Genomic DNA, 25,143 nt, shown 5'->3' on the forward strand with positions numbered 1-25,143 from the left:
GCAGCCTTGGCCTATAACAGCATAGCTAAGATGTGACCTAATGATTAGACAACCCCCTAACTATGATAATTTGTCTGTCTATGATAGTAACTGGAACTACAGAATTAGTAACAATAAGCTTTTTCAAAGAGGTAGGTTTTAAGTCTGATCTTAAAAGTAGCGATGGAGTCAGCCTCCCGTACCTGGACAGGGAGCTGGTTCCATAGCAGGGGGGCCTGGTAGCTAAATGCTCGGCCCCCCATTCTACTCCTAGAAACTCTGGGAACCACAAGTAGACCAGCATTCTGAGAGCGGAGCGGTCTATTGGGCTGGTAAGGTATCACTAGCTCCTCCAGGTAGGATGGAGCTGGGCCTCTGAGGACCTTGTAGGTCAAAAGAAGGGTTTTAAAAATTATTCTAAATTTAACAGGCAGCCAATGAAGCGACGCCATTACAGGAGTTATGTGATCTCTTTTGTCAATACCTGTCAGAACTCTGGCTGCAGCATTTTGGATCAGCTGGAGGCTTCTTAAAGAGTTGTTTGGACACCCTGAAAATAAAGAATTACAATAGTCCAACCTGGAAGTAACAAAAGCATGAATTAACTTTTCAGCATCATGCCGCGTCAGTAGCTTCCTAATCTTTGTGATGTTCCTCAGGTGAAAAAAGGCACTTCTAGAGACTAATTTAATGTGTGAGTTGAAGGAGAGATTTTGATCAAAAGTTACTCCTAGATTCCTCACAGAGAGACTAGATGTTAATGAGATACCATCTAGAGTGATCATGTGATCTAATCTATCCCTGAGAGGTTCAGGACCAAACACCATGACCTCAGTTTTTCCTGAGTTAATAATTTGAAGACTATCTATAGAGGTTACAGATTCTACCTCAGGTTCCCAGACGTCTGTGCACAAAAGATATTTACTTTTCATATAGTCTAGAATATTATTAGGAACTGAACCAAATGAATTTATTTAAGTAAATATATTTGTATCACTGCAGACTTTGATGTTGAAACTGCAATTTTTAAGTCAACAAAGAAAGATGTTCAAATACTTAATTTTTTACCCAAATTTTTTAAGATAAACTTTGTACTCTCTTAAATTTCCTGTGAGGCTCAATTAAAATAGTCAAAGTACCATATTATTATATTATAGTGTTTTAGTTGTGGTTGGAACTATAATACTGCTAAAATATTGTTAATACATATAATAAAGATAAAGTTGAAAGTAATTCAGCTCCAAGTGTTTCTAAAGGTCACAAACAACATAAAGCTACCATGTTTCTAATTCTTGTCTATTATTATAATTTAGCAGACTGTTGTATAACAATGCAGACATTGTGTCCCTTTTTAATGTAACAGCCTCTTCTACGCAGGCATTTGCGCATGAGAGCACCTGTATGACGATTAACATCTGTCGGAGTAGGGCTCCTAGAAAGGCTGGGTAGCCTGCAGAGCCGGTTCTTCTTCATTTCTTCCCACTTGTAAACTCTGCAGTTTGGTGAGATGTCTCGCAGCCGAAGGTAACAGCCACAAATCAGGACCTACTTTACAGGCAGAGACATGTTGTACTGGCTGAGCGTAAGGAAAATCTTTATATCTTCACATTTTTGAGTTGTGCTTTAGAATCAGCTCATGTTTTAAATTTAACAAATCCTGTGAACTGAAATGACCTGAAGAAGTTAAATACATTGTTCATATTACAACATTGGATGTTCCTTTTAATCCTCTGAGATGTCCTGGAACTCATTTAATGTGTTTAAGGATAAAGCTAAATTTTACTGATCAGCATTATTTAGCGGTGAACTGACAGCAGAAGATAAAAACTGAGTGACAATAAGTAAGACTAAACATGCATCATCAGGAAGATATAGTGAAATGATCCTTTGAGCTGCTATCAGTACTTGTTTATTGCCTGATAGTCTTCATTTTATCAAACCACATATTTCCCATCATGGTTGCTGACTGGTGTTTGATTTTCCCTTCAGATTGTTGTTGGCCTTCTCCTCATCATCATGTGCTTTTCAAAAGGACTAAGCAATGTGAGTGAGCTTGTTTTTGTATGTGCATTATGTATGATTATTTTCCTCTCGAAATATCTGTTGCATAGCGACCTCAATACTATTTAAAGACCACAGGCAATAACGCAGTGTCCAGTGTGTGTTATAAAATGTGCTTTAATTGTGTTTAAACATAACTGATGATATTTTTTAGGAACAGCTTCAAAATTCACAACCAATTGAATCATCAGCCAACTGCAAAAAGGTTAGTACCCACAGTTCATGCTTTAATTATTGAGATTGGCAGGAATTAATAATATGTTAATCTCTTAATCAGATGGATCTAAGCAAAGACGATGTGGATTTATTGGCCAAAATCCTCTCAGTTGGGTTGGTGGATGCAGACCCCAACTATCTCCATCATCTTAAAGGCTATAGAGACCTGCAAGACAGATGAGCGCCTTAAAAATGACATGGAACTAATCAACACAGAGCATTTGGTTGTAGACTTATGAGTTCAAGGTCTAGGCTGGATTGTCAGGTATCCTTATCAATACTTAAAGATTTTGTAATGAGAAACTAAAAAAAACCCACAACATTATCTAGCATGGTCACTAGTGCCAGTCCTGAGGGGTTCATTTTATTGTAAATTCTGACTGATATATTTATTGATATGTGAAAATGGGGGGAAAGGGGGTATGATGATAAATAACATTTGATATTAGGATGTTTAAAAAGAAGACAATTTGTCAGTGGTGCGTGCTTCATTATGTTGTGATTTATTACCAGTCGATTGCTGAGTTGTCACTTTATTATTAATGTTCAGTTACGAAGCAAAGAAAGCAGGTAACAACATACAGTGACATTTGTGTGGCAGTTGTGGCTTGAACCTACAGGTAATTAAAATAAATACCTTCGTGTTTATAACAACTTTAGCAAGTTCTCATAGGGGGCGTATGATAAAAGTCCCTGAGTACATTTAGTTTTGATTACATCAGTTATGAATTCCACTTTGAATCTGTTTTGCAGAACATCACCTTAGGAATTTCAATCTCTTTCTAAAGAGAGTTAGTTCTGGTTGAAGCAAGGATGAATCATTTTGTTTCAGCAGGCATTCTGTGCAGGTTATTCCCTGCAGCAAAGAAAAAAGATCAGTTTTACAGAGACATTACAGAATGACCATACGGCACTTTGCTAGTTGCCAGTTTCTTACTCCAGACGTGGTGGTTGAGTTTCTCCCCAAGCATATAGAGCAAAGTCACCACTGACATGTTGAAAATGAAGAAGCCCACCAGACCAGGTGTGCTGAAGAGGCCGAGAAGGGGATACACCCAAATCCCAGTAGACAGAAACACCCAGATTATCCTGCAAACATGTTCAGGAAGAAAAGAAACTATCTGATCGCTCCTCTATCTCTGTGATCCTGTACTGTCTTGTCTGGCTTGGGAAATATTTATCGGTTTGAAGACACCCAGCTTTCTGAATGTAATTATTTTTCTTAGATAAAATCCAATCTGCCCTGATTAAAAAGAAACACATATGGAAAGGACTGAACAAGAGTATTAACCTGCTTTGTCATGAACTGAAGAGTAAGCTTGTACTTCAAATAAAGAATCATGAATGAAATGTCTTGTCATCTGAATGTTGACTCAGCTCTTACCAGAATAAGTAAGACACGCCCACAACGGTGAGTGCCGCTAGAGCATGTTTGGTTCGTGGATACATGTGAGGCTGCATCAGTAGTTCTCCAAACAGCACAGGAAAGACAAATGTATGCTGAGGAAAAAAATCGTTAGCTTCCTCATCAGAGCAGGGCGCTGCATTACAAGATCATCTAAATCAGTGGTTCTCAACCGGTGGGTTTCAACCCCAAAATAGGCTGCAGCCCTGTTCTGGATGAGTCATAGAGCTGGTCAAACAGTACATAATATTTAGTGTGCATGTAATGTTAGACATGTCTTATTTTTATTTTTAAATTATTTTGAAAGACAGACTTCAGACATGTGCCCTAACCAGGGTAACTACCATTGGATGGCCACTCACTTTAAGGTAAAATGGCAGAGTAAATATGACCAGAGTAATTAAAATGTGGATTTTTGTTCATTGAAGATAAGAGACAGAAACCCTGAAAGTAGTGACCATAGTATGACCAATGTGGGCCCCAGAGGGAAACCTGCTGAGAACCTCTGATCTAAATCACTTTACTTTTGAAGTGGAAGGTTCACCATACCATAGCGTGGTTTATCCAGGGGGGGAAGAAGGTGTCAATGGTGGCCGGGTAGACTAACTCTCTATCATAGGCAAAGATAGACCAGAAGAGTAGAACGACAAACTAACAAAGGGAACACAGTTACCAAGCAGCATGATTCAGGTTGGAATAACAGTTCAGAACGGTTCTGACCATGCCCACAGGAAAGACGAAGACAGAGAAGAGGAAGTCTTTACATCGTTTCAGCATGCTGTCTGGATGTGGCTGAAGGTCATTCACTGCCGCCAGTCCGAAGAACAACATTTGCAATAGCTGAAACATCAAGAAGACTTTCATAGCTGCTATATGGATTCAGTCAGCATCTTCCCATTACTACTATACTTACCAAATTCAGAAAAGTAAGGTACTTCCAAGGCCCTCCATAAACAAAAATTCCAGGTGGCAGCTTCTGTCCACCTCTGTCAGCGAGGCTCTTCACAATGTAGGCATACCAGCTAAAAGCGGCGACGTGGTAGATCTTTCGCAAGGTGGAAGTCATCTTTGTTTTCAAATGGTCAGAACTAAACACTCACTCGGAGCCCACTCCTCCAGTCGGCCCTCCAAACTTGTCAGACTTTACAGATTAGTGTAACTGCAGAAGCTTATCAGGACGTTTGTGTAGTAGAGGCAAAACACACAGGGCCCACTGTTTCTTATATAGTGCTGGGGTTTTTCTTTCATAACTAACCACTGGGGCATGTGACTGGGAAAAGGAGAGAGTTCTTTTGAGTTTTGTAAGCTCCCCTGGGTTGAATTACGAAATTAGTATGAGTTAAATGAAGCTGAACAGTAGTTGTGTCGCATTAGGAATCTACGGTGGGTGAGCCTGACGTCAAATCTGTCTTGACATAAGCTCTAAATAAAATGCACCCCTGTAAACACCTACAGTACGTGCACACAGATGCACTTGTGGGTCTTGAGCTGCAGTAATTTTTTTGCTATTAAAACGAGACCTGAAGATGACGCTAGTGACAAGATAATCAGGGCTTTAGATGAATAAAGGCTTGTAATGATAGGAAGAGTACACAAAATATAAATATAGTATATCTATATATATAAAAATAGCTGAAACTGTGATGTAGAAAACATAAGTATATACATTAAACTGCTAATGACATAAACCTTACTCAACAACCATTTTTGTATTTTTCACAAATTACAGAAGAAAAAGGTTCTAAAGAAATTATCTAAAATATATAAAGTGTTGATTTTTTTTTATTGTGTTATACATTGGGGAAAAGTATACTGCATATTTCAGATCAGAAAATAAGGTTTTAACGAGTGTAAAATCTTGTGTTTTCACCATACAAATTTTGTAATTTTCTGGTCACAAAATCTGATTATAAAAGGAGGACTTACTTTAAAATACTAAAATTAAACAAGTAAAACAATTTGGGGTATTTGGGCCATTTGCATAAGAGTGAATCTGGAAAAAATAAATATACAGTATGACAGTATTCAGTAGCAAAAAAAGAGAACTTATGGTGACACTACAGTGGTAAAACTTTTGTAAATCATAACAAAAATAAAACTAATGTATGGATACACATTTGTACATCTGTTGGACAATCAACAATGTGTTTAACATAATTACTAAAATATCGCCCAACATATGTTACAATTGTACAGATCATTTTCGATGAGCTTGTTTTGTGTGTCCTAATGAGCCACCAGCACTCGTGTATCATCTGGACAGACGTCACCGGAGAAATGTGCTGCTAAAACATTGCACGTTACCCATGCAGTCAAATACAAACTTACTTGATCGCACACAATCTGAGTCTGTGCACTCGTCATACTTGCTAGTTCATACACAGTATAAAGTCTTTTTTTGGTTTACACGTAAATATGACATTAAAATCCACTGAGACCACCCTATTGTCCGCGCCGGTCCTCTGGCAGCAAGTCCAAAACATCTGGATACGCCTTTCGTTTGGCCTTTTCCATTTCTTATTTAGTTTTTGACATGTCATGTGCAGTTATTAATCAGCGCTATTTGAAGCCCTATCAGGAAGCCATCTGTGAATATTACAGACGCAAATTAACAGTGTATAACCGTCAACCACTTGCAATAACAATGTTATTAATGGATTCACACCTCAAATCGACTGTAAACTTTCCTCTCCTTCCTCATACTCTGAATCCTCTCCAGCAGCTTATCACGCTCCTGATTTGAGTTGGGCTGTCCTCTGATGAAAGACCTAAATGCTGTCTCTTTCCTTTTTGCATTTTTGTCGGCTTTGTCCTCTTTCTCGTCGTCTGTCACGGCAGCATCTTTGCTCACTTCGTTCCTGCTCTGGCTGTGGGCAGAGATTTGCCCCAGGAGCAGCTTGGTGTCATCTCTGAGGTTGCTGCTGGAGATCACATTGGCTGTTGACGACTGGTAGCGAGACTGGCTGGATTGTGGCAGCTTGGACTGCAGAGATGGAGGAATGACATCATCTGGTGTGACCTCCTGTGGTTCAGAGTAGTTCTTTTTCCCTACTTGGTCATTTGTTCTCTCGCTGTCAGCTGATTCCTGTGCAATACTTGAATTATTTGTGGTGTCAGTAGTTTCATCTTTTTCCTCAACTGTTTCAGGCATTTCACGGCCATGACTGACTTCAGTACGACTGCTCTCTTTACTATTTTGAGCAGGCACTTGTGGCTCAGGGGACTGATGTTCAGAAATCACAGCTTTGGGTAGTTTGCATGTCAAATCAGACACTGGTGGCACGTTTGAGGTAGACTCAGTTGGACTATGGAGGTCTGTTGAAGGACTTTTCTTTAAGTCTGTCGAAATCTGATCTGAAAGAGACGGATTTGAGGGAATGTGCAACGGAGATGGTGTTTCTTTACCCTCAGGGGACAAAACTGGTTCAGCTGAATCACAAGGAGCTAAACAGGATGCTGTTTCAGAGTGAGAAAGTGGGACAGGTCCGGTCAGGTTAGCTTCAGATGAAGGCAGTGCTGATATTAGAGGATCAGTTATATCTGACTGTGAGGCATTAGTTGGTGAATCTGGACTAGCATGAGACTGTGTTTCTTCTGGGAAGTCCTCAGATTTGGGGTTTGGTGTTGATGGAAAGGTGACAGTGAACTCATTTTGATCAGTTTCTGGAGGGTTCGGGCTAGGAGGTGTGCCATCAGCTCTGACTTGTAGTGTAATCTCAAGATTTTCATATCGCTCTTCAGTTACATGTAGAAGAAGGCTATTTTCTGATTTAGGAAGAGTTTCATCCAAATGGGCAGGATCAAGGGATTCTACAGACTCTGGTGATGATGTGTGCAGCTCTGAATCTCCCGTAAATCCTTCTAGACATAGCTCAGATGGTGCATGCTCAGAGTCATCTGCTGAAGGAGTTTCAGGTGATGTCAACTGGGATGCTGAATCCTGACAAGCTGGGACAGGCTCCTGCTCTGTTTGGCCAATACATTCTTCCTCCACTGCCTGTAAAGAAGAGTTGACACTGTGCTCTGAGATTTCAGGGACGAGATTTGAGGACACAGTCTCTGTTGGAGTGCAATGGAGACTAGAGCCAACAGGTAAATGCCCTACGTCAATGTGGGAGTCTGAATCCACTGAATTAGACAAAGATCTCAGTGCTGATGTAACCATGGAAGAGATGGTGGAAGAAATTTCAGATTCAGGGTTCTCAGGTAGCAGAGGTGGTAGTGCGGCTGGTTCTGCAGAAACAAAGAGTGTAGATGCAGCAGGGTTGTTCTCCAAGGTCATCATTCCTGGATCAGTTGAACCGTGGGTTTGTTCTCTGCAGATGCTTGCACTGGGGTCATTCTCATCCTCTGCATTAGTCTGATCACTGGATTTCAAATATCGAGTGGATAGACAAGATACAGTCTCACCTGTATTCTTGGATTCGCTGTTGCGTTCCGACACTTCTGCAGGAATTCTCCCAGCTTTTCCTTTTGGATCTTGTTCCTCATTTTTGACAGACATTAATTCAGTCAGTTGTGTCATCTGAACTTTCTCTTTGGTCTTTTCAGCTTCTGCAGGCTTGGTGGGTAAAGAAGCAGCAGCAAACGTTTCTGCCATGTCTCTCGCATCACTTTGCTCTTTTTTAGCACAAATTTCAGGTTCGAGTTCCACTGTTTGTTTTGATGGAACCTTCTCTTTGCCTTTCTCAGCTTCTGCACCACATGCAGCTCCTCCAGGGGAAGCCCTCTGTCTGGACATTTCTTCTCGACCAGAGTCCTCCTCTTTAACCAAACTGATATTTTGTAGATTAGCAGATGGTTTCACATAAACAGCCATGGTTACAAGAGCTGTCTCATCTAGTGTTTCCTTTGGAAAAGGCTCCTCTTTTTCAGTTCTAGTATCACTCTTTATTCCCACTGGTTGTGTTATTGAAACTTTCCCTTTTTTCTCTCCTGCTAGTTTGGTGGATGTTGTAGTAGCTGCCTGTTTTTCTGTAGTTTCCTCTGTAGTGAACTCCTGATTTTTAATCAAAACATTGGTTTCTGTTTTCAGTGGTTTTACTGAAACCTCTTTGCACTCATCTTTTGGAGTCTTCATGGACAGAACACTAGCAGCCATCTTTTCAGCTGGTTCATTGTGATTTATCTCAGTTGTGAGAGAAATACTAGTTTTTTCATCTGTTGGAGGCTTGTTCAGTGTCTCCTCTTTCATAGTCTCGATTGGTGTCACAGCCTCTCTAATCTTTTCTATAGGCTCCTTTGGATCCAAATCCTCCTGTTTTACAGAAAAGCTGTGTTTGTCCATTGGCTGTTTAACTGAACTGTTGCCTTTGCTCTCTTTTTCTTTTGGGGTCTCGGTTGATTCGGCAGTAGCTGACATCTGATCTGTAGTTTCTTTTAAAGCAGACTCCTGTTTGGTTGGGTATTTTACTGAGTGCTTCTCACTACTCAATTTGTCTTTAGCAGTCACAGTAGAAGCTGCTTCTTCTGGACCAGACTCCTGTTTACCAGAGCTGGTATTATTCAGTTCCATTGGTTGTTTAATTGAAATTTCCTCTATAATCTTTTCATCCTCATCACTTTTTGTGCATATCCTATATGGAGTGGCAGTTTCTGTCAAGTCTTCTGGGTCAGATGTCTCTTTTTTAACAGAAGGAATGGTTTTTATTACTGTTGGTTGGTCTACCTGAATCAGCTCTTGGCTCTTCTCAGCTTTTGCAGCTTTTCGTTTAGCTGCCAACTCTTTAAAAAACATAAGACGTGCATCAGGATCATTCATATCTACATAGGTTGAAGCACTGAGCAAAGATTTTTTTGGTTTTGTGTGTTTATCAGGACACTCAGGGTTAGCGGGCTTGGACACTGATGGGGAAGAAGTTGTCTGCTCTATTTGCCCTGCATTAAGTGGTTTCAATGATTCCTCATTTTTCTCTGAAGGATCCTTGGTGTTTTCATCGTTTGATGGTGTCTGACGATCCGCTTCACTCTTTTCTGGTTTAGATGAGTCTGTGGCAGAGTCAAAAGTGGCTGATTTATTAATATAGCTGCTCCATTCAAAAGGTTCCCTCGCAGTTGTTTTCCGCTGTCCTAACAAATGAGAGATGAGAGAATGTTTTTTTGGTTCACTTTCAGTTTTTTCACTCTCTTCCTCGTTTTGCCCTGGCGTAGATTTGGCATCCTGAGCATGCTGCTGATCCAGAGAGCTAAATATAAGAGAGGATCTTAACCGAGAGCACCTCGGGATTGCTGCATTGTATTTCCTGCGGAAGGAATCCTCCCTATTAGGTAAAGAAGTTATATGTTCTTTTTGTTCAGCCTCTTCCATCCTCTCCCCTTCAGTTGTGGATGACGATTCCGAAGGTGATGGGGTTGCTTTGGTTTCTTCTACCACTGACGATGACAGGTCATCCGTCAGTTTCCTTGGCAGCTCTCGCGTAGCGGTTTTGGCATAACCAGGGATTTGACTTGGTCTGGGCATTGCAGGCACTTTGAACTCTCTGACATTGGGTATTTTAGGGGTTGAAAAATCAATGCGTGATGTTATTGGTGGTAAGACTTTAGTAGAGTCTTCAAAAGGATCCGACACATTTGGTGGTTCCAGCGGCAGACCTTCGTCTCCTTTACTATCATATGCACTTAGGTATGAACTAATTCTCCAGTCTCTCAGCCCACGTTTTACACTGGGATCCTTGCGATCAGGGTTGGGTTCAGGGAAAAATGCCTTCTGCTCAGCAGATTTTGAGGGGGAGGGAGACTTTTGACAGGCATATGGCTGACCTAAACACAATCTTTTAGGGTAAGCTGAACTAAATGGCAAATCTACAGCTGCAGCTGACAACTTATCTGAACTCTGGTCATATTCTACATTTCTGACAGATGATAAATAGTTAAGCACAGGTTCAAACTTATCAGGAGGTTCCATTTCATGAGCCAAAGTAGGATCTGCATGCTGGTCTGCTAACTGAAAGTCTTGGTTCCAGAACTTGTCATAGGCATTGTACTCAGATTCCTTTCCTGGTCCTAAATAAGGATACCTGTGAAACTGTCGTCCCTGGGTTTCAGGTTCTGGCATGGACAGAAATGGGTACCTGCCTCGACCACCTTCAGCATAACTGTGACGTTTAAAAGTGGGATTTTCTGCCAAGGGCATCCTAGAAGGGCTCTGTTCGAAAGATGGATCCATGCGCATCTGCTGGGAGGGAAACCTACTGTAGATGTCTGCAGGGCTCTGCAAAATCTCTTTTCTTTTTGGCATCAGTCTCCAATCCACATCAACACGTTCATCATAAGAATGCCTTCCCCATTCTTCTGAATGAGCAAATTCCGGGGACAGAAATTTCCTTGAGTCTTTGTAATGTGAAGGCCTCTCACTTGGGTACTGCCTACTTTGTGTTAGGCTAAACTCTTCCATTGGCATGAACGTGTTTTCGATGATCAGTGGCTCGGACTGGGCAAACAGGATACGAAATTCTTCATCAAAGGTCGACACCAGCTGTCCGAGGAAAAGGTGAGCCATACAGCGGTGAATCTTCTCAAAGGACCACATGAAGCTGGAAAGAAACAATAAAAGTAAAGTTTACATTGTTGGGATTCTATAGAGATTGAATGTCTTTAAAAAAGACACACACGCATAGCGTGAAATGTACATTTTCCTGGCAGTTTAATAAGCTCACCTGTAGTTTCCACTAAGCACAGCCCTGCAGTCAGTCAACAGGAAGCGGTCCATCATCTGACCTTTGAAAGATTTCCCTGAGCGGCAGTGATATGTGATGCCAGACACAGTTCTCACACGTACAAACTGAAAGACCCAAGCAAATTTCTGTTGCATTTTAACTGTAAAACAAGCTAGGTGGCAGCACTGCACAAGCCTGACCATGCACAGAATTGAGGAGACAGAAAATGGCAGAATTTCTATCAATGGAACACTTACTGTCCTCAAATATAGGAACCACATGCAGCATATGTCAGCCATGTATCAATAGGCATGGTGTTGTTTTTATTTGGCACATAATAACAAATTATAGCACAAGTGTGTATGTTTTTTTTTTTCATTTTTACAATGATAGTGCCATGTAAAATTCAGACTGCGGGGCAAACTAGGTCTAATTTTAATCATTAGTAAATTTCTTGTTTGCTTCGTAAAATTTGGAATATAATAATATTCACATAGCTCATTTAACTAAGTGGCAGTCACATGACATTCAGAAAAAGAAAGCGCTTCTCTTAGTAAAAATCTCCTACGTCTGAATGGGAGTACTTACTGTCAAAGAATCCAAAACAACAATTAATACTTTGGCTGGAATTGGTTGCATGTTACTGGAAAAGTTGCAGAAATTGTGGCCACATAATTGGCCTGTCTTAAGCCTTATGAAACTAGATGCTGAATCATGTTTTAATTAATGACGTACTGCATACTCACTTGAAAGCTCTGTAGGTTGACCCTGCAGTTGGATACCATGTTGACGAAGTGATGTGTGTTCTGCTCATCTAGAAGGATGTAGACGGCAACATTCCTCATGGCAGCAGTGAGAATATCATGAAGAATGTCAACATCGGTAAACATGTCCATCACTATAGCGATCACCTGTGGAAAGCATGAAACACAGATGAGAAGTATAAAAACAAGCCCTGTCAAACCTGGGGAGACACAATAAACTCTAACGTTAATTACTTCCCAGTACTTCTGGGGCCAGCCGGAGCCTATCCCAGCTAGTGGGTACACCCATAAACTAGTTGCCAGCTCACTTATGATAGCATTTGGGGGTTCAACACCTTGCTCAAGTGTATTTAGCAGTGCTCTGCAGGTGCCTGCTCCCAAGTTTTGTCTGCATTGGGACTAGGAATGAGAAACCTCTGCTTCTCAGCCCAGTCTCCTACAGACAGAGCTAGCATCGCCACCTTTAGTTAGTAGTGAAGTCAAACATATTTCATTTTCAGACTGAGATTTCAACCATGCCGTGCATTTGTCAACAGTAATGCTTGCTTTCCATTTCAAAGGATCTACCTGCTGAGCATTCTTGATAAGGCGTCGGGCCTGCTCTTTGATGCTCGGCATGTCAGGCTCGGGTGGGTTGACCAGAGTGGTGATCTCTGTCGGCCCAATGAAGCTGTGCAGCTGAGGCCAACCAAGGTCCAAACCCGGAGCATCCAGGTCGGAGTGAATGGGCCAGTAAGTGTCAGAAGAACCATCCCCGTTAGTCTCCACGTATCGTTGTTCATTGCCGATCTCCTGAGGGAGCTGTACAGACTCCTGAATATACTGAATCTCTGGCGGGGACAGGAAGTCCACCACATCTGCTTTCTGGAGAAAATGATAGTAACCCTCCAAATCGTCCTCGATCAGCGCATCAATAGCCAAGCGGTACTCTTCCCGATAGTGAGGAGGGAGGTAGTTCGGGTTTAGGGGGTTATCCCCAGCAGAGGAACACTGAGAGTGACGTGCCATTCTGTTGTCTAGAGAGGGCAAAAGGACACACTGATATGAGATGACTGTACATTGTGAAGCAAGAACACTCACTGGCTGTCAGTGACTTACATCAAACATAAGTTCAGACATGTTGTATTCGAGTTTAATAATGGACATGTTCAAACAAACAAAAATAATTCTGCATCCAGGCAACATACATACAAAGATTCTGAAGTTTGTGTGAGGTTAGTAGTGTTTATAACAATGAATGAGGAGAGATAATAGATTAAAACCGATGATGGGTGTGGCTTTACCCTCTGCCCAAAAGTCTCCATTTACAAGTTCACAAGGACTTTTACAAGGACTGAAATATAGGAAGTAGGGAGACAAACCTATCGCACATTCATTTAAATGGTTAAAAACAACCCAAAACCAAACAAACCTCAAACAAAACAAAGAATTACGCGGAATCGAACTACCAACCTGACTCGTCGTCCTCGTAAAAGGCTTCGAGTCAAATCCAGACTAATGTTTTATGCAAATAACGCACCATAATGCCGGGAAAGAGCGGAGAAAGGCTTCGGCGAACATATGTTACATCGAAAGTAAAACTTTGTAAAATAAATAAATAAATAAATAAATAAAAAAAAGTGGCAGAGGAGCGAGTCTGTCCAGGGAACTTACACGTCAGGCCGCCTGTCCGTCGTTAATGTTTAAACCAGTCATGTTGGTCTCTTCACCGTGTTTTCCTCCCTCTGTCTTTAGTCCAGGTCGGTCTTGTCGAAGGTTTTTTCTTCCATTTCTTTTTTCCCCCTCGTCGGCACCCAGCTAAACCAGTTTAATGTCATGCTTGAGGCATGTTGTGTAGAATGTTGGACGCAGCGCAGAGAAGCGAGGCAGAAGACGGAGCTGCTAGGCTGTTGGCCCCGCCTCTGACACCTCCGGGCCCCTAGAGATAAAGCCTGACTCCCAACAAACAAGATCAGATAAAACACAGCTTAACAATCAAACATCTACGCATTAATAGATTTATTGAGAACTAGAAGCTTTAAAACTGTCCAGCAGCAATAGTTTCTGACCTTTTTTTTATTGTTAAGTTTTTATTTGGGTGGTATTCAATTCAAAATTCCATTTAATTTATTGTCATTTGACTGGAAGAACATATTATGACTCCAGTGTGCTTCAGGAAAAAAGAAAGACCTAATAAACACTCCTACAATTTGAACTGGTATTTCAATGTAATTAAAGCTTTCTTCAAATGTGATATTATAGTCTCTTCCAGTCAATCAACAACCATAAATCCAATGCCATTTTGAATGTATATCTATAAACTTTGGTCAGGGTGTATTTTTCCAACATGCCAATGATGCTACCGAAGAACAAATGGAATGGAAGGGAAAACTATAAGGCTTTAAAAAAAGGTTTAAGTTTAAAGTGGGCCCAGAAGGGCTGTTTAAGACTTCATTATTTAGTCACAGTGTTTATTATTACTGTTTAGGTTTTTTTTCATTATATCCTGACCTCCAAGCAACTGTGCTCCTCATGTTCAGTTAAAAACACAGTTTAACAAGTTAAACTTTGTGTTTGTATACAGTGATGAGTTTTACCAACAGAATTAATTATTAAACATGACATGGCACATGTGTGCGTGCGTGCGTGCGTGTACACATGTGTATGCGTGTCTGCATGCACGTCTCAGTGTAATTCTTCATTTTTCTAATCAACAAACTTCATTCACCTGGATGAACAATTTTGTTTAAAGTCAAATGGTCCTGCAAGGGGGACAACATATTTATACCTATTTATGTATTTTTGCATACTTATAATTATAGTCATATTTGTTGGACACTGATTAAAAGAAAAACAAGAAATAATTATATATTTAAAGGGGCCCTCCAAGGCTCTCAAAATTATCAGAAAGACGGGATAAATGTTCCATCATGTATCCCTTAATGACTGACCTAAGTTTCATTTACAGGGTGATATCTCATTGTTGTGTGATCCAAGCTTACAAAGAGGAGGCTCAGCCCCAAAATGATAATAATAATAATAGAATAATTGATATTTGCAATAATAATGATAAATGAAAAGTCCTTTAGATGGAGGTTATAAGGAAACCAAGCTCACACTCCTTTTTATATTGTAAAAAAGGCTTACTGCCATCATTTAGTGAGGGTGGATATTAAAACAGCGAGAAATAGAGAAATAACAAGCTTGTTAAATAGTTTTCTTCTGCCAGTGACATTTTGGTTCTCTTTTCAATGATCACCATTAAAGGGCTCAAAGTGATGACCTCAGCAAACTGGAGGTGCTGTGTGTGTGGTTCAGAAAAGGAAGGGCATTGGTTGCCATGGTTTTGCTGACACATGTTTTGACAAACCTTAATAGGAGAGAGAGAGAGAAAGAGAGCAGCCTAAAATACCCATGAAATCACTCTTACCTACAGGAAGTGATGCAACGCAGCAGCTCAAGTGAAGACTTGAAGACAGTCCCTCATTGTTCCTAAGGAACCACCCAGTGTACACAGCACTCATGTACACTAGGTGTTAACATGAAAACAAGTGCCCGGTAATGTTACATTTGCTACAGTGCATGACACAACGGGGTTGGTGTTCGCCAAAGCTTGTTGGAATCTCTCTGTAAATCTCTGTTAAAAAAACACAGTGTACTTGTGACTGTGGCAGCTTGATTATGAAACAGCGAGAGGTAGAACGCTCCTGTTCATTCATCTGCAGAAATGAATCAGAGTATAACCAACTGGATTTATTTGATAATAAAAAAAATCACTCATTACCACTAAGATGAGGATATGACTCCAGTAACAACAGACTCGGTGGCTCTACCATCGAGTCTCACCAGCACCTGTCCAGGTTGGATAGTTTTAATATTTTTCTCAGGTTTGTTCAATGGCGATACAGTAAATTTTCTGAGACACTGATAATTATGTCCACAGGGAAGCGAAAGCAAAAGGTTAGAACTTGCAGCTCAAATGAGTGTAGGTGTAACCTGGGGCCAAATACCAGGGATTGAAAAGTTCCTGTTGAATCACTCCTGGCCTCTTTGTCAGCAATTACAGTACCAGCATCAGATTGCAACATAATGCATAAACACATTTTCATTTCATAACAAGAGATGGACATTTGAGCATCTGCAGGACTTCAAAGCGGTTCCTAAACATAAAATTATTTAAACATTAACCTAAACCTAAGGGTGGGTAGTACTGTTATACTTTATAGACCATTCTTGGACGCTCCTTACAACTCAAACAAAAGTAATTTACTATGATGCACATATTACCATTTGTAGGATGGATTGCACATGAGCAGTCTGGGGCCACTGATTAACATGGCTGCAACATAAAAATGCATATTTTCAGGTTATCATTTAGCTCAGATGTGAATATTAAACTCTTTGTCAATGCTTTGAGAATACATTTGCTGTGTGTTTTAGTTTAATTACACAGGAAAGGATGTGTCCATCTTCTGAATCACTGACGGTGCTGATGTACCGACAGGGAGCGAGAAGGAGGAGGAAGCGGATGGAAAAACAATGGAAAAGGGAAAAGCTGCAGAATCCATATCTAGACCTACATGTTTGCCTGAGCAAACAGGAAGCCTCCGCAGTTCTCAGGGAGATGAGATTATGTTGGTCTACAGGGACAATGAAGGAGAAATCGGAAGCATGATGAATTCCCCATGATAGCGTCATTAATTACACAATTGTAAACCATATGTACTTTATCGAAATTATCTAATTAATGGATCAGGCCAAGGCAGAGGTGTTTTAGAATAAGCTATGTTGCAGTTTCCTGCCAGAAAAGAAGAGATTTTGAGAGCAACTGCCCTGATTATGAGTAGCCGACAATCTCCTCTGTATCGGTCATTTGATGAGGCCATTACATTCCACAGATGACTTTATCTTCACAACAATTAGAGTCGCTACACATACTCTGCACCTTTCAGCGGTAGAGATGGGGTAAAATGGCATCAGGCCTTTTCGCTAAATGCATCAAACTCACCCCGATGTTAGGAGATAAATAAATGCTAAAATGGTCAAGATCTATCTTCAGCAATGAGACACATGAAGATGTTCTGCTCTTTCCACTTGGGTGAAAGTGACAGTGCATTTGTTCATTTGATAGCTACATACTCAATAAACTCAAGATTGTGAAAAATGAAGTGGTAATAGTGACTCAGAGTTCATTCTGATAGACTTCTACTTCTTCTGAAAAGCTTGCGAGTGTGGAATGTGTCCTGGTTGGGTTTAATGATAGTGTTTAAGGTAGTGTTTGCTGGCAACATCAAGACTGCAGCTCTTAGGAACGACTAACCTTGTTGCTCACAATGGGTGCTTAGGAGCAAAGAATGCGTTGGAATCTGATAGGCATCTGTCATTTGGCTTCTTGGAAAATGTTATTATTTATACAGTGTTATTGTGTGAAACTTGTATGTGTGTCAGCAGCATGTACATGTCATGACTCACTTGAGAGGCAGCACAAAAAGGTGCAGAGAGAAACTACTGCAGAGAGAAACAGTAAAGGAAAAATGAAACCTCTCTGCTATGTTAGGTACACAAGGACCTGACCCCACCCAGAAACTTTGTTGAACACTTTTTACATTTTTTTCAACAGTAAATATTCAAAAATTGCGGAGTAGGTGTTTAGAGGCACACAGTTGGCCTTTATGTTGATGTAGTCTTCATTTTCATGTATTTCACTTCTATGAAGCTACATCCTGAAGCACATTCTGACACCACAACATATACGGTACTGGAACATCCTGCACTGACTCAGATATTTGCTTCAGGATAGACATCATATCCTCCAAACAGACCTGAAATCCATTGACAACACAATGGCTAGTAGTTTCCATTGGATTAAAAGGGAAATGAACTAATCACCTAACGAATGAGCACACTGTCGTTTTGCTTAAACCATGTTGCTCAGCTGCAGACAGAGCACCTTTCAGGTTGTGTTCTTTGCCTTTGACTGTGGTCAACTAATTTGTGGCACAGACATGTTGGTGAAATCCCAGCAGAAAGATGCCAACTACACTGGGCCATTTTATTTCCTGCTTTACTTTAAAAAGTCAATAGGTTGCATGGAAATAGTTCAACAGCTCCAATCATTCTGTTCAAGCTAGTACACAAATGTCTATTTAGTGACACTTATTTATAATCCAGGTTATGGGGCATTCAAACCCATTGCTGAAAACATGTCTGATGGTATATTCCAAGCTGGCTCTGCTCCAACTTCATTCTGTTCCAGATTCTACAGATACAGACATTGTAAAACTGTCATAAGCATTCTGAAGGGCAGTTAGCACAGAGTTATGACAGAACCTTGGACTCTGGGCTGTAGAATCAAATAAAATTAAAGCTAAAAGCTTACCCCAGATAAAATGTTCAATTTTAAGTCTGTGCTAGTATTTGAGGATAATTTGCTCCTTGGATGGCTGTCATTACACCAAAGCCTCTGCAAGTTCAGGTTGGACTGCATTGAGGAGCCTGGTCTTGACATCTGAACAGCGCCACTCCCCGGATGGCCTACATGAAACATTTTATTCCGTTTAGATCATCATGTCTAAAGCCAAAACTTTGCCCTGCAGCAAAGATAATCATGGTACTGACTAACAAATATGGTTCTTGACATTTCACCATAACTTATTGAGACTGCATTACAACAAGCCACAACACTGAATGCCAGCACAATTACATAGCATATATTAAATGCCTAGCAATGATTGACCCACAAACTATTTTTTTTTCATATCCTTTCTACATTATATACTATAATACAGTATGTATTTGGCTACACAAGAAGCTTTGGGGACTTTGGGACTTGTGCTTTTACTTATAGGTGTTAGTTTACTTGTATGGCAAAATAAGGGAACTATGTCATAGATGCGTTGCACTGGATGAATATAAGACTATTCCAAATTAAGAAGCAGTGTAGATATTTTTCATGAATCTATGAAGAGAACTAGATACAGGAAACACACCAATTTTGAAGTAAAAAATTTAAAAAAAATCAATAATACAACTCTGGATTTTGTGACTCAGATTTTGAGACTTTAGAACATATGTGTTTTAGTTTTGAGAAGCATTTTAAGACTGGATTTTGAATAGGACATTCAGCCGCCCAAGCTGGACTACCGGTACAAATATATGGAGTTATAATACAAAACAAAAAACAGGAAACTATGTGTAGCGCCTTAATTATAGTTGCCAAAATATTTATCCACATGCAAAGATTTATGAAGTGTCACCACCTGTGTTTAGTCTATATGAACGAGATAAGAAACTTTTATAAACCACTAAAATGTGTTAAATGTGTTAACGCCTTGAGTGTTTATGACAATCTGGCTACCTTTTAGTTATTTTATTGACTACTTGATATATATGCTAAGTATTGTTGTTCTATGCATATGTGATGAAACACAGTCTAGAAACATAGCATTTATTATTTGAGTCTTAAGTGTAGAATAATAAAGTTTGAACGAAAAAAGAATCCGTAACTGCCGTAAAATGGCTCGCTAGGCTGCGAATGCGGAAGTGGCTTTGCACATGCGCAGTAAATAAGTACTAACCGCAATTTTTTTTTCATAATCAAGTTTTTTTTCCTACCGATTAATAAATATAAAAAAAGTCTCAGGTCATTAATGATTTATTATGAATTGGTCATTAGAGTCATGCGTAGCTTCTCGCGTGCTGCCGCAAAGGAAGATGGGATATATCGGATGTAGGGCGTCATTTGCCCACTCACAATGCATCGTAGGAGAAATTGGGCGCAATAAATAGGGTATAGCGTCCTAACACCTCTGCAAAATTGCGTACACACTATTCTTGCACTATTTAGGATATAGGAGTGGTTTCGGACACAGCTGTAGTGACACGTTACTTTCACAGGTTAGTAACTTTAATAGAAATGAATGAAGGCTCCGCTCCGGTTCTCTGATAGATCCATGATATTTTCCGGCTAGCTAGAGCGATCTGTTTACCAACGAAGAAGAATACGTCACAGCAAGACGCGCCCACCTGGTCTCCCCGCGCAGTTTTAGCAAAGACTGTATGGTAAATAAGATGAGTTACCAGACTACAATACATTTGAGTGGACCGTTATTGTTGGTTTTTAATTGAGTTTTCAGACATTACAAAGTCTGTCTTATTTATGCACCCAGTTGATTTATTTGGTCTGTAACGTCATTCACTCTAATCGATTGCGACTGTTCTGTGACGAGCGAGACCTCTTTCTTCTTGCATATCACTGCTCCTATGTGGGCTCTTGTTCCGGCCTGGATAGGGATACGCTACTTTATAATAAAGCCCTACCTGATATATTTATTTATGTTATAACTCGTTGTTTAACTTCTCTTACATGAAGTGTGCAGCGCTGCGAACATGGCAGGCGTTATCCGGAGGCTCGACGAGACTGTTGTCAACCGAATCGCCGCTGGTGAAGTTATCCAACGTCCTGCTAATGCCGTCAAAGAACTGATAGAGAACTGGTAACTAACTAACTGGCTATGTGGTAAAATTAATACTGCTACCAAAATATACGTGTGGGAAAGGCTACAAGCCACATTTTTTTACACCGTGATAAGCCGCTTTTTAACATCTGTTTCCTAGTAGATGTGATGCAACAGACTTGTTGGGATACAGCTGTTAATGCTATTCAGACACCCCTGATGTGTTGTGAATCATTGCAGTCTGGATGCCAAGTCCACCAACATCCAGGTGACAGTGAAAGATGGCGGACTGAAGGTTCTACAGATTCAGGATAACGGCACTGGCATTAGGGTGGGTGACAAGTGACGGCGCTATGCTGCATAATTTCTTTATAATTAAATGAAGGTCTGCAGTAAATGCTGCAGCTTTCTATGATCTGACTGTTTTCTTTTGGAAGCAGAGGGAAGATATGGAAATAATCTGTGAAAGGTTCACCACCAGCAAACTGCAGACCTTTGAGGACCTCTCAGCTATTGCAACCTATGGATTTAGAGGAGAGGTGAGTTTCTCTTTCAAAAATCAGCAACCTAAAGTTTTGCTCCTTGACTCATCCCATCCCTGTTTGCAGGCCCTTGCTAGTATAAGTCATGTTGCGCATGTGACCATTACAACAAAAACAGCTGATGCCAAATGTGCCTACAGGTACACTGTCATCTGAACTAGCTTCTCATGATTTCTTTTGGAAGGGTTCTTGTGATGTAATGATGATGTTATGATGATGCAGGGCCAGCTACACCGATGGAAAACTGAAAGGACCACCCAAACCTTGTGCTGGCAATCAGGGAACTCAGATTCTTGTGAGTGTGAAGATCGGGGAGTGCAATTACAGAACCAGATTATTGATGTTCTGGCACTTTCATCAATCTGTCTTCTCTGGATACAGGTGGAGGATCTTTTCTATAATGTGTCCACAAGGAGAAAAGCTTTAAAAAGCCCCACTGATGAGTACTCGAGGATTGTAGATGTTGTCAGTAGGTATGTTGTGGAACAGTTTTGACCAAAACTAAATGTTTATCTGTATTCATTTGTTCACATGTCACTGTGCAGGTATGCCATCCATAACTCAGGAAAGAGTTTTTCTGTCAAAAAGGTGAGCCGTAAGTATTTTGTGAAAAGTTTCTTGAGGTCAAAAGTCTGAAGTAAATCATTTAACACTTTATTAAATGTGTAATGGCAAAATGTGTACTTAAGATCCAATTTTATTATATACTCTTTCCAGCAAGGAGAGACTGTAGCAGATGTGAGGACCTTAGCCAATGCATCTGTGGTGGATAATATCCGAGGAGTTTTCGGCAATGCTGTCAGCAGGTATTAAGCTTGTAAAGAAAAAATACAACTTTAAAAGTTCTCTGCTTTTTTTTTTTTTTAACTCTTCTTGCTTGACTGACCGTGTGGCACGTTCCTAGGGAGCTGATTGAAGTTGCCTGTGAGGATCAGAAGCTCGCCTTCAAGATGAAAGGCTACGTCTCTAATGCAAATTATTCAGTGAAGAAATGCATCCTTATCCTCTTCATTAACCGTACGTATCGCTGGAGAGCCTCCGGGCTGCTGAAGATGAAGAATTATTGTCGCTAAACGGAGATTGTTTAATGTGTTAGATCGTCTGGTGGAGTCGAGCATGTTAAAGAAAGCCATCGAAAACGTTTACGGCGCCTATCTTCCCAAGAACACGCACCCCTTTCTTTACCTCAGGTACTCAGCTTTGTATGCTTTTACTTTGTTGTGCCTTAATTCCGCCCTGTATTAACTGCTATGTTCTCATCACCCCAGTTTACAGATCGCTCCTCAGAATATAGATGTCAATGTCCATCCCACAAAGCACGAGGTCCACTTTTTGCATGAAGACAGTGTCATTGAGAGTGTTCAGAAACACATCGAGAGCAAACTTCTTGGCTCCAATTCATCCCGTACCTACTTCACTCAGGTATTGCAGAACCGCGTGACAATCCATTTAGATGTGTTGTCATCATTGGAGGTGATTAGTTGGATGTTTGTACAGACATTGCTCCCAGGGCTATCGGTCTCAGGTGCCAGTGAAGTTAAGCCTTCCATCGTGGCATTGGAGTCCGCTGAGCGAGTCTACGCGCATCAGATGGTGAGGACGGACTGTCGCGCGCAGAAGCTGGATGCTTTCCTCCAGCCAAAAGAAAAGCAGCTTCCTGAACCAGCCGGGCCAAGCTGCACAGAGGCTGCGGTTGATCCCGCCAAGTCTGACAGAGCTGACTTTGATGAAATGGACACTGCTGATCTGTTAGAGGCTGTTGATGAACAGGGGGGAGAGGTAGTAATGGATGTCAAAGACAGTAGTGCACAAAGGTAAGTCATCCTTGTTTAGGATTGTAGGTCCTGCTATGAAGAGTAGATCTTGTTGATATACCCATTTTTAATACAAAATTGACTTTATTATGCAGTTATGTCTATTTAAAATTATGTTAAATATATTGCCAAACCACCAGGAAAATAAAGAAACATTTAAGTTTAGAAGTTTTTTAAATTTTATTTAAAGATGTTATGAAAATGTGAATATCTTCAGGTTTATATGTTTGAGTTACGACCAAATCTATGCTGTCTTTTACCGTGAACAGATTTTACTATTGTTCAGCAGCAGATGACTTGGAAGAATCATTTGCTGCATCCTGATGGAAAATGTCATCACTTTGGCCAGTTGCCGTTGAATCTTGTCGATCTCATTGATCGCTGCTGAACATGCACTAGAGCTGCAAAATTAGTTGGATTAATACATGAATATTGGCTCATTTACTGAATGAATTGCCAGTTCAACATTGCAATTCAGAACACCATGTAACTAAGACTGCATTCATTTTATTTTCTTAAAATTTAATTTTATTGTTTTATGTCAGAGTTTAAATGCCCAACTAGCAGCATAGTTCAAGCATACTCACTGAACAGGGGTTTTGTAATGAATAGATGAATAGATTCAATGTGTACAGCTAGCACGGGAGAATGTCACACTCATTTGATGTTCAGGTTTAAATGATTTTCTGTTGAGTTTTTTTCAAAGATTTTCATTAAATTCTGGAACTCTTCTGCCCTCGTGTGACTAAAAAGGCTAATGCATGCAGTCAAACTATGGCGTATCCAGCTTTCAGTATGTCTAAGGTTGTCTTTTTTGTGAGACAGAAAACGACCCCGGAATGAGCAGAACAAGGACGAGGATGAGGCGCTCACAGCTGCAGCCACACCCAAAAGACGAGTTATAAAACTGACCAGTATTAAAGAGCTCAGAGCTGAGATGTGCGAGAACACGCACACAGGTTATTCAAATGCATGCTTTTTTAAAAACAAAATTCCCCACTGTTGAGCAAAGCACAAGATGCTTTGATATATGAACAGTTTTTTTTCATGCTCATCAACATCTTTTCTCTAGGGCTTCAGGAAATGCTGCAGAACCACTCATTTGTGGGTTGCATCAACCTCCAGTGGGCTCTGATCCAACATCGCACTAAACTGTACCTGCTTAACACCACCAACCTCAGGTCAGAGCAACAAGAGGAAAACTATAGCTCAGTATACTATACTATAGCTCTTTTATTTCCCCTGTGACTCTTTGTGTCCATTGCAGCCAGGAGCTTTTCTACCAAATATTGATCTACGACTTTGGAAACTTTGGCGTTCTGAGACTCTCTGTAAGTGGCACCTCGCGAATAAAATTAAATGTGTGGACTGAAGTTTATGGTGGGTCAACTGTATTCAGGAACCTGCTCCGCTTTATGATCTGGCCATGCTGGCTCTGGACTCCGAAGGCAGTGGCTGGACAGAAGAAGATGGGCCTAAAGAAGGTCTGGCCCAGTATATAGTGGATTTCCTGAAGAGGAAAGCAGAGATGCTGGGTGACTACTTCTCCGTGGAGGTTGACCAGGTTGGAGTCCATCTGTGGGATCTAAGTAAACCTCCAAAATTATTCTTGAAGTTAACTTTCACTGCTGGTGTGTGTCCCCCCGCCTCCATTGTTGGTTGTAGGAAGGAAACCTAACAGGATTGCCATTACTGCTTGACAAGTACACCCCCATCATGGAGGGTCTCCCAATGTTTATCCTGCGCCTGGCCACTGAGGTGAAAGCCATTCTGGTCATTTGATGGATAATTTAGATTATTAAAAACTTGCCGAAAACTTATACTCCCTGGTGTTGTGCAGGTGAACTGGGACAATGAAAAGGAGTGCTTCAGAGACTTCAGCAGGGAGTGCAGCATGTTCTACTCCATCAGGAAAGAATTCATCCTGGACGGGGAGCCAGGAGAGGAGCAGGTATGCAGCAGCAACAGACCTGTCTGTGTGACCTCTTTAGTGGGACACAGCAGCGAGGTGACCGTTGTGACACACGGTGCTTGTTTTAGGAGACCGAGGTGACCTCATGGCGGTGGAAAGTTGAACACGTCATCTTTAAGGCTTTCCGGATGCTCTTCAGTCCTCCAAAGAAGTTTAGCGAGGACGGAACTGTGTTGCAGATCGCCAACCTCCCTGATCTTTATAAAGTGTTTGAGAGGTGTTGAGCAAATTCTACATTTTTGTACTTGTACATACTTTTACACTGTAAATAAATAGTTTGTATCCAACCGCTCCAGATGT

General features: G+C 40.7%; 3 protein-coding genes across 9 annotated transcripts; 1 reads left to right on the forward strand and 2 right to left on the reverse strand.

Annotated features, from left to right (window-relative positions):
* Positions 1-2,773: 2,773 nt before the first annotated feature.
* On the reverse strand, positions 2,774-5,101 carry LOC130533428 (androgen-dependent TFPI-regulating protein). Its single transcript, XM_057046808.1, has 5 exons — positions 4,575-5,101; positions 4,382-4,501; positions 4,211-4,312; positions 3,641-3,756; positions 2,774-3,345 (listed from the first exon to the last, which is right to left on the reverse strand). Exons 1-5 carry the CDS (start codon positions 4,725-4,727, stop codon positions 3,138-3,140), a joined length of 699 nt encoding a protein of 232 aa, XP_056902788.1. The 5' UTR covers positions 4,728-5,101; the 3' UTR covers positions 2,774-3,137.
* A 324-nt stretch (positions 5,102-5,425) lies between these two features.
* fam83ha (family with sequence similarity 83 member Ha) lies at positions 5,426-13,989 on the reverse strand. Its single transcript, XM_057046804.1, has 6 exons — positions 13,734-13,989; positions 12,648-13,096; positions 12,063-12,227; positions 11,317-11,441; positions 6,327-11,193; positions 5,426-6,247 (listed from the first exon to the last, which is right to left on the reverse strand). Exons 2-6 carry the CDS (start codon positions 13,086-13,088, stop codon positions 6,236-6,238), a joined length of 5,610 nt encoding a protein of 1,869 aa, XP_056902784.1. The 5' UTR covers positions 13,089-13,096; positions 13,734-13,989; the 3' UTR covers positions 5,426-6,235.
* A 5,695-nt stretch (positions 13,990-19,684) lies between these two features.
* mlh1 (mutL homolog 1, colon cancer, nonpolyposis type 2 (E. coli)) lies at positions 19,685-25,130 on the forward strand. 7 transcript variants are annotated; one of them, XM_057047726.1, is made up of 21 exons: positions 19,771-19,955; positions 20,030-20,120; positions 20,431-20,554; positions 20,756-20,846; positions 20,956-21,054; positions 21,124-21,197; positions 21,280-21,352; positions 21,439-21,530; positions 21,603-21,645; positions 21,775-21,863; positions 21,962-22,074; positions 22,154-22,247; positions 22,326-22,479; positions 22,555-22,871; positions 23,697-23,830; positions 23,944-24,052; positions 24,139-24,202; positions 24,271-24,435; positions 24,537-24,629; positions 24,712-24,822; positions 24,912-25,130. In XM_057047726.1, exons 3-21 carry the CDS (start codon positions 20,448-20,450, stop codon positions 25,065-25,067), a joined length of 2,178 nt encoding a protein of 725 aa, XP_056903706.1. In that variant the 5' UTR covers positions 19,771-19,955; positions 20,030-20,120; positions 20,431-20,447; the 3' UTR covers positions 25,068-25,130. The 7 variants fall into 7 exon arrangements, with proteins under 7 accessions (XP_056903703.1, XP_056903706.1, XP_056903704.1 ...); XM_057047723.1 differs by lacking the exon at positions 20,030-20,120 and having other exon boundaries at positions 19,685-19,955; XM_057047724.1 differs by having other exon boundaries at positions 19,771-20,115.
* Positions 25,131-25,143: the final 13 nt, after the last annotated feature.

This window comes from Takifugu flavidus, chromosome 11 (assembly GCF_003711565.1).
Source record: "Takifugu flavidus isolate HTHZ2018 chromosome 11, ASM371156v2, whole genome shotgun sequence".
NCBI lineage: Eukaryota > Metazoa > Chordata > Actinopteri > Tetraodontiformes > Tetraodontidae > Takifugu > Takifugu flavidus.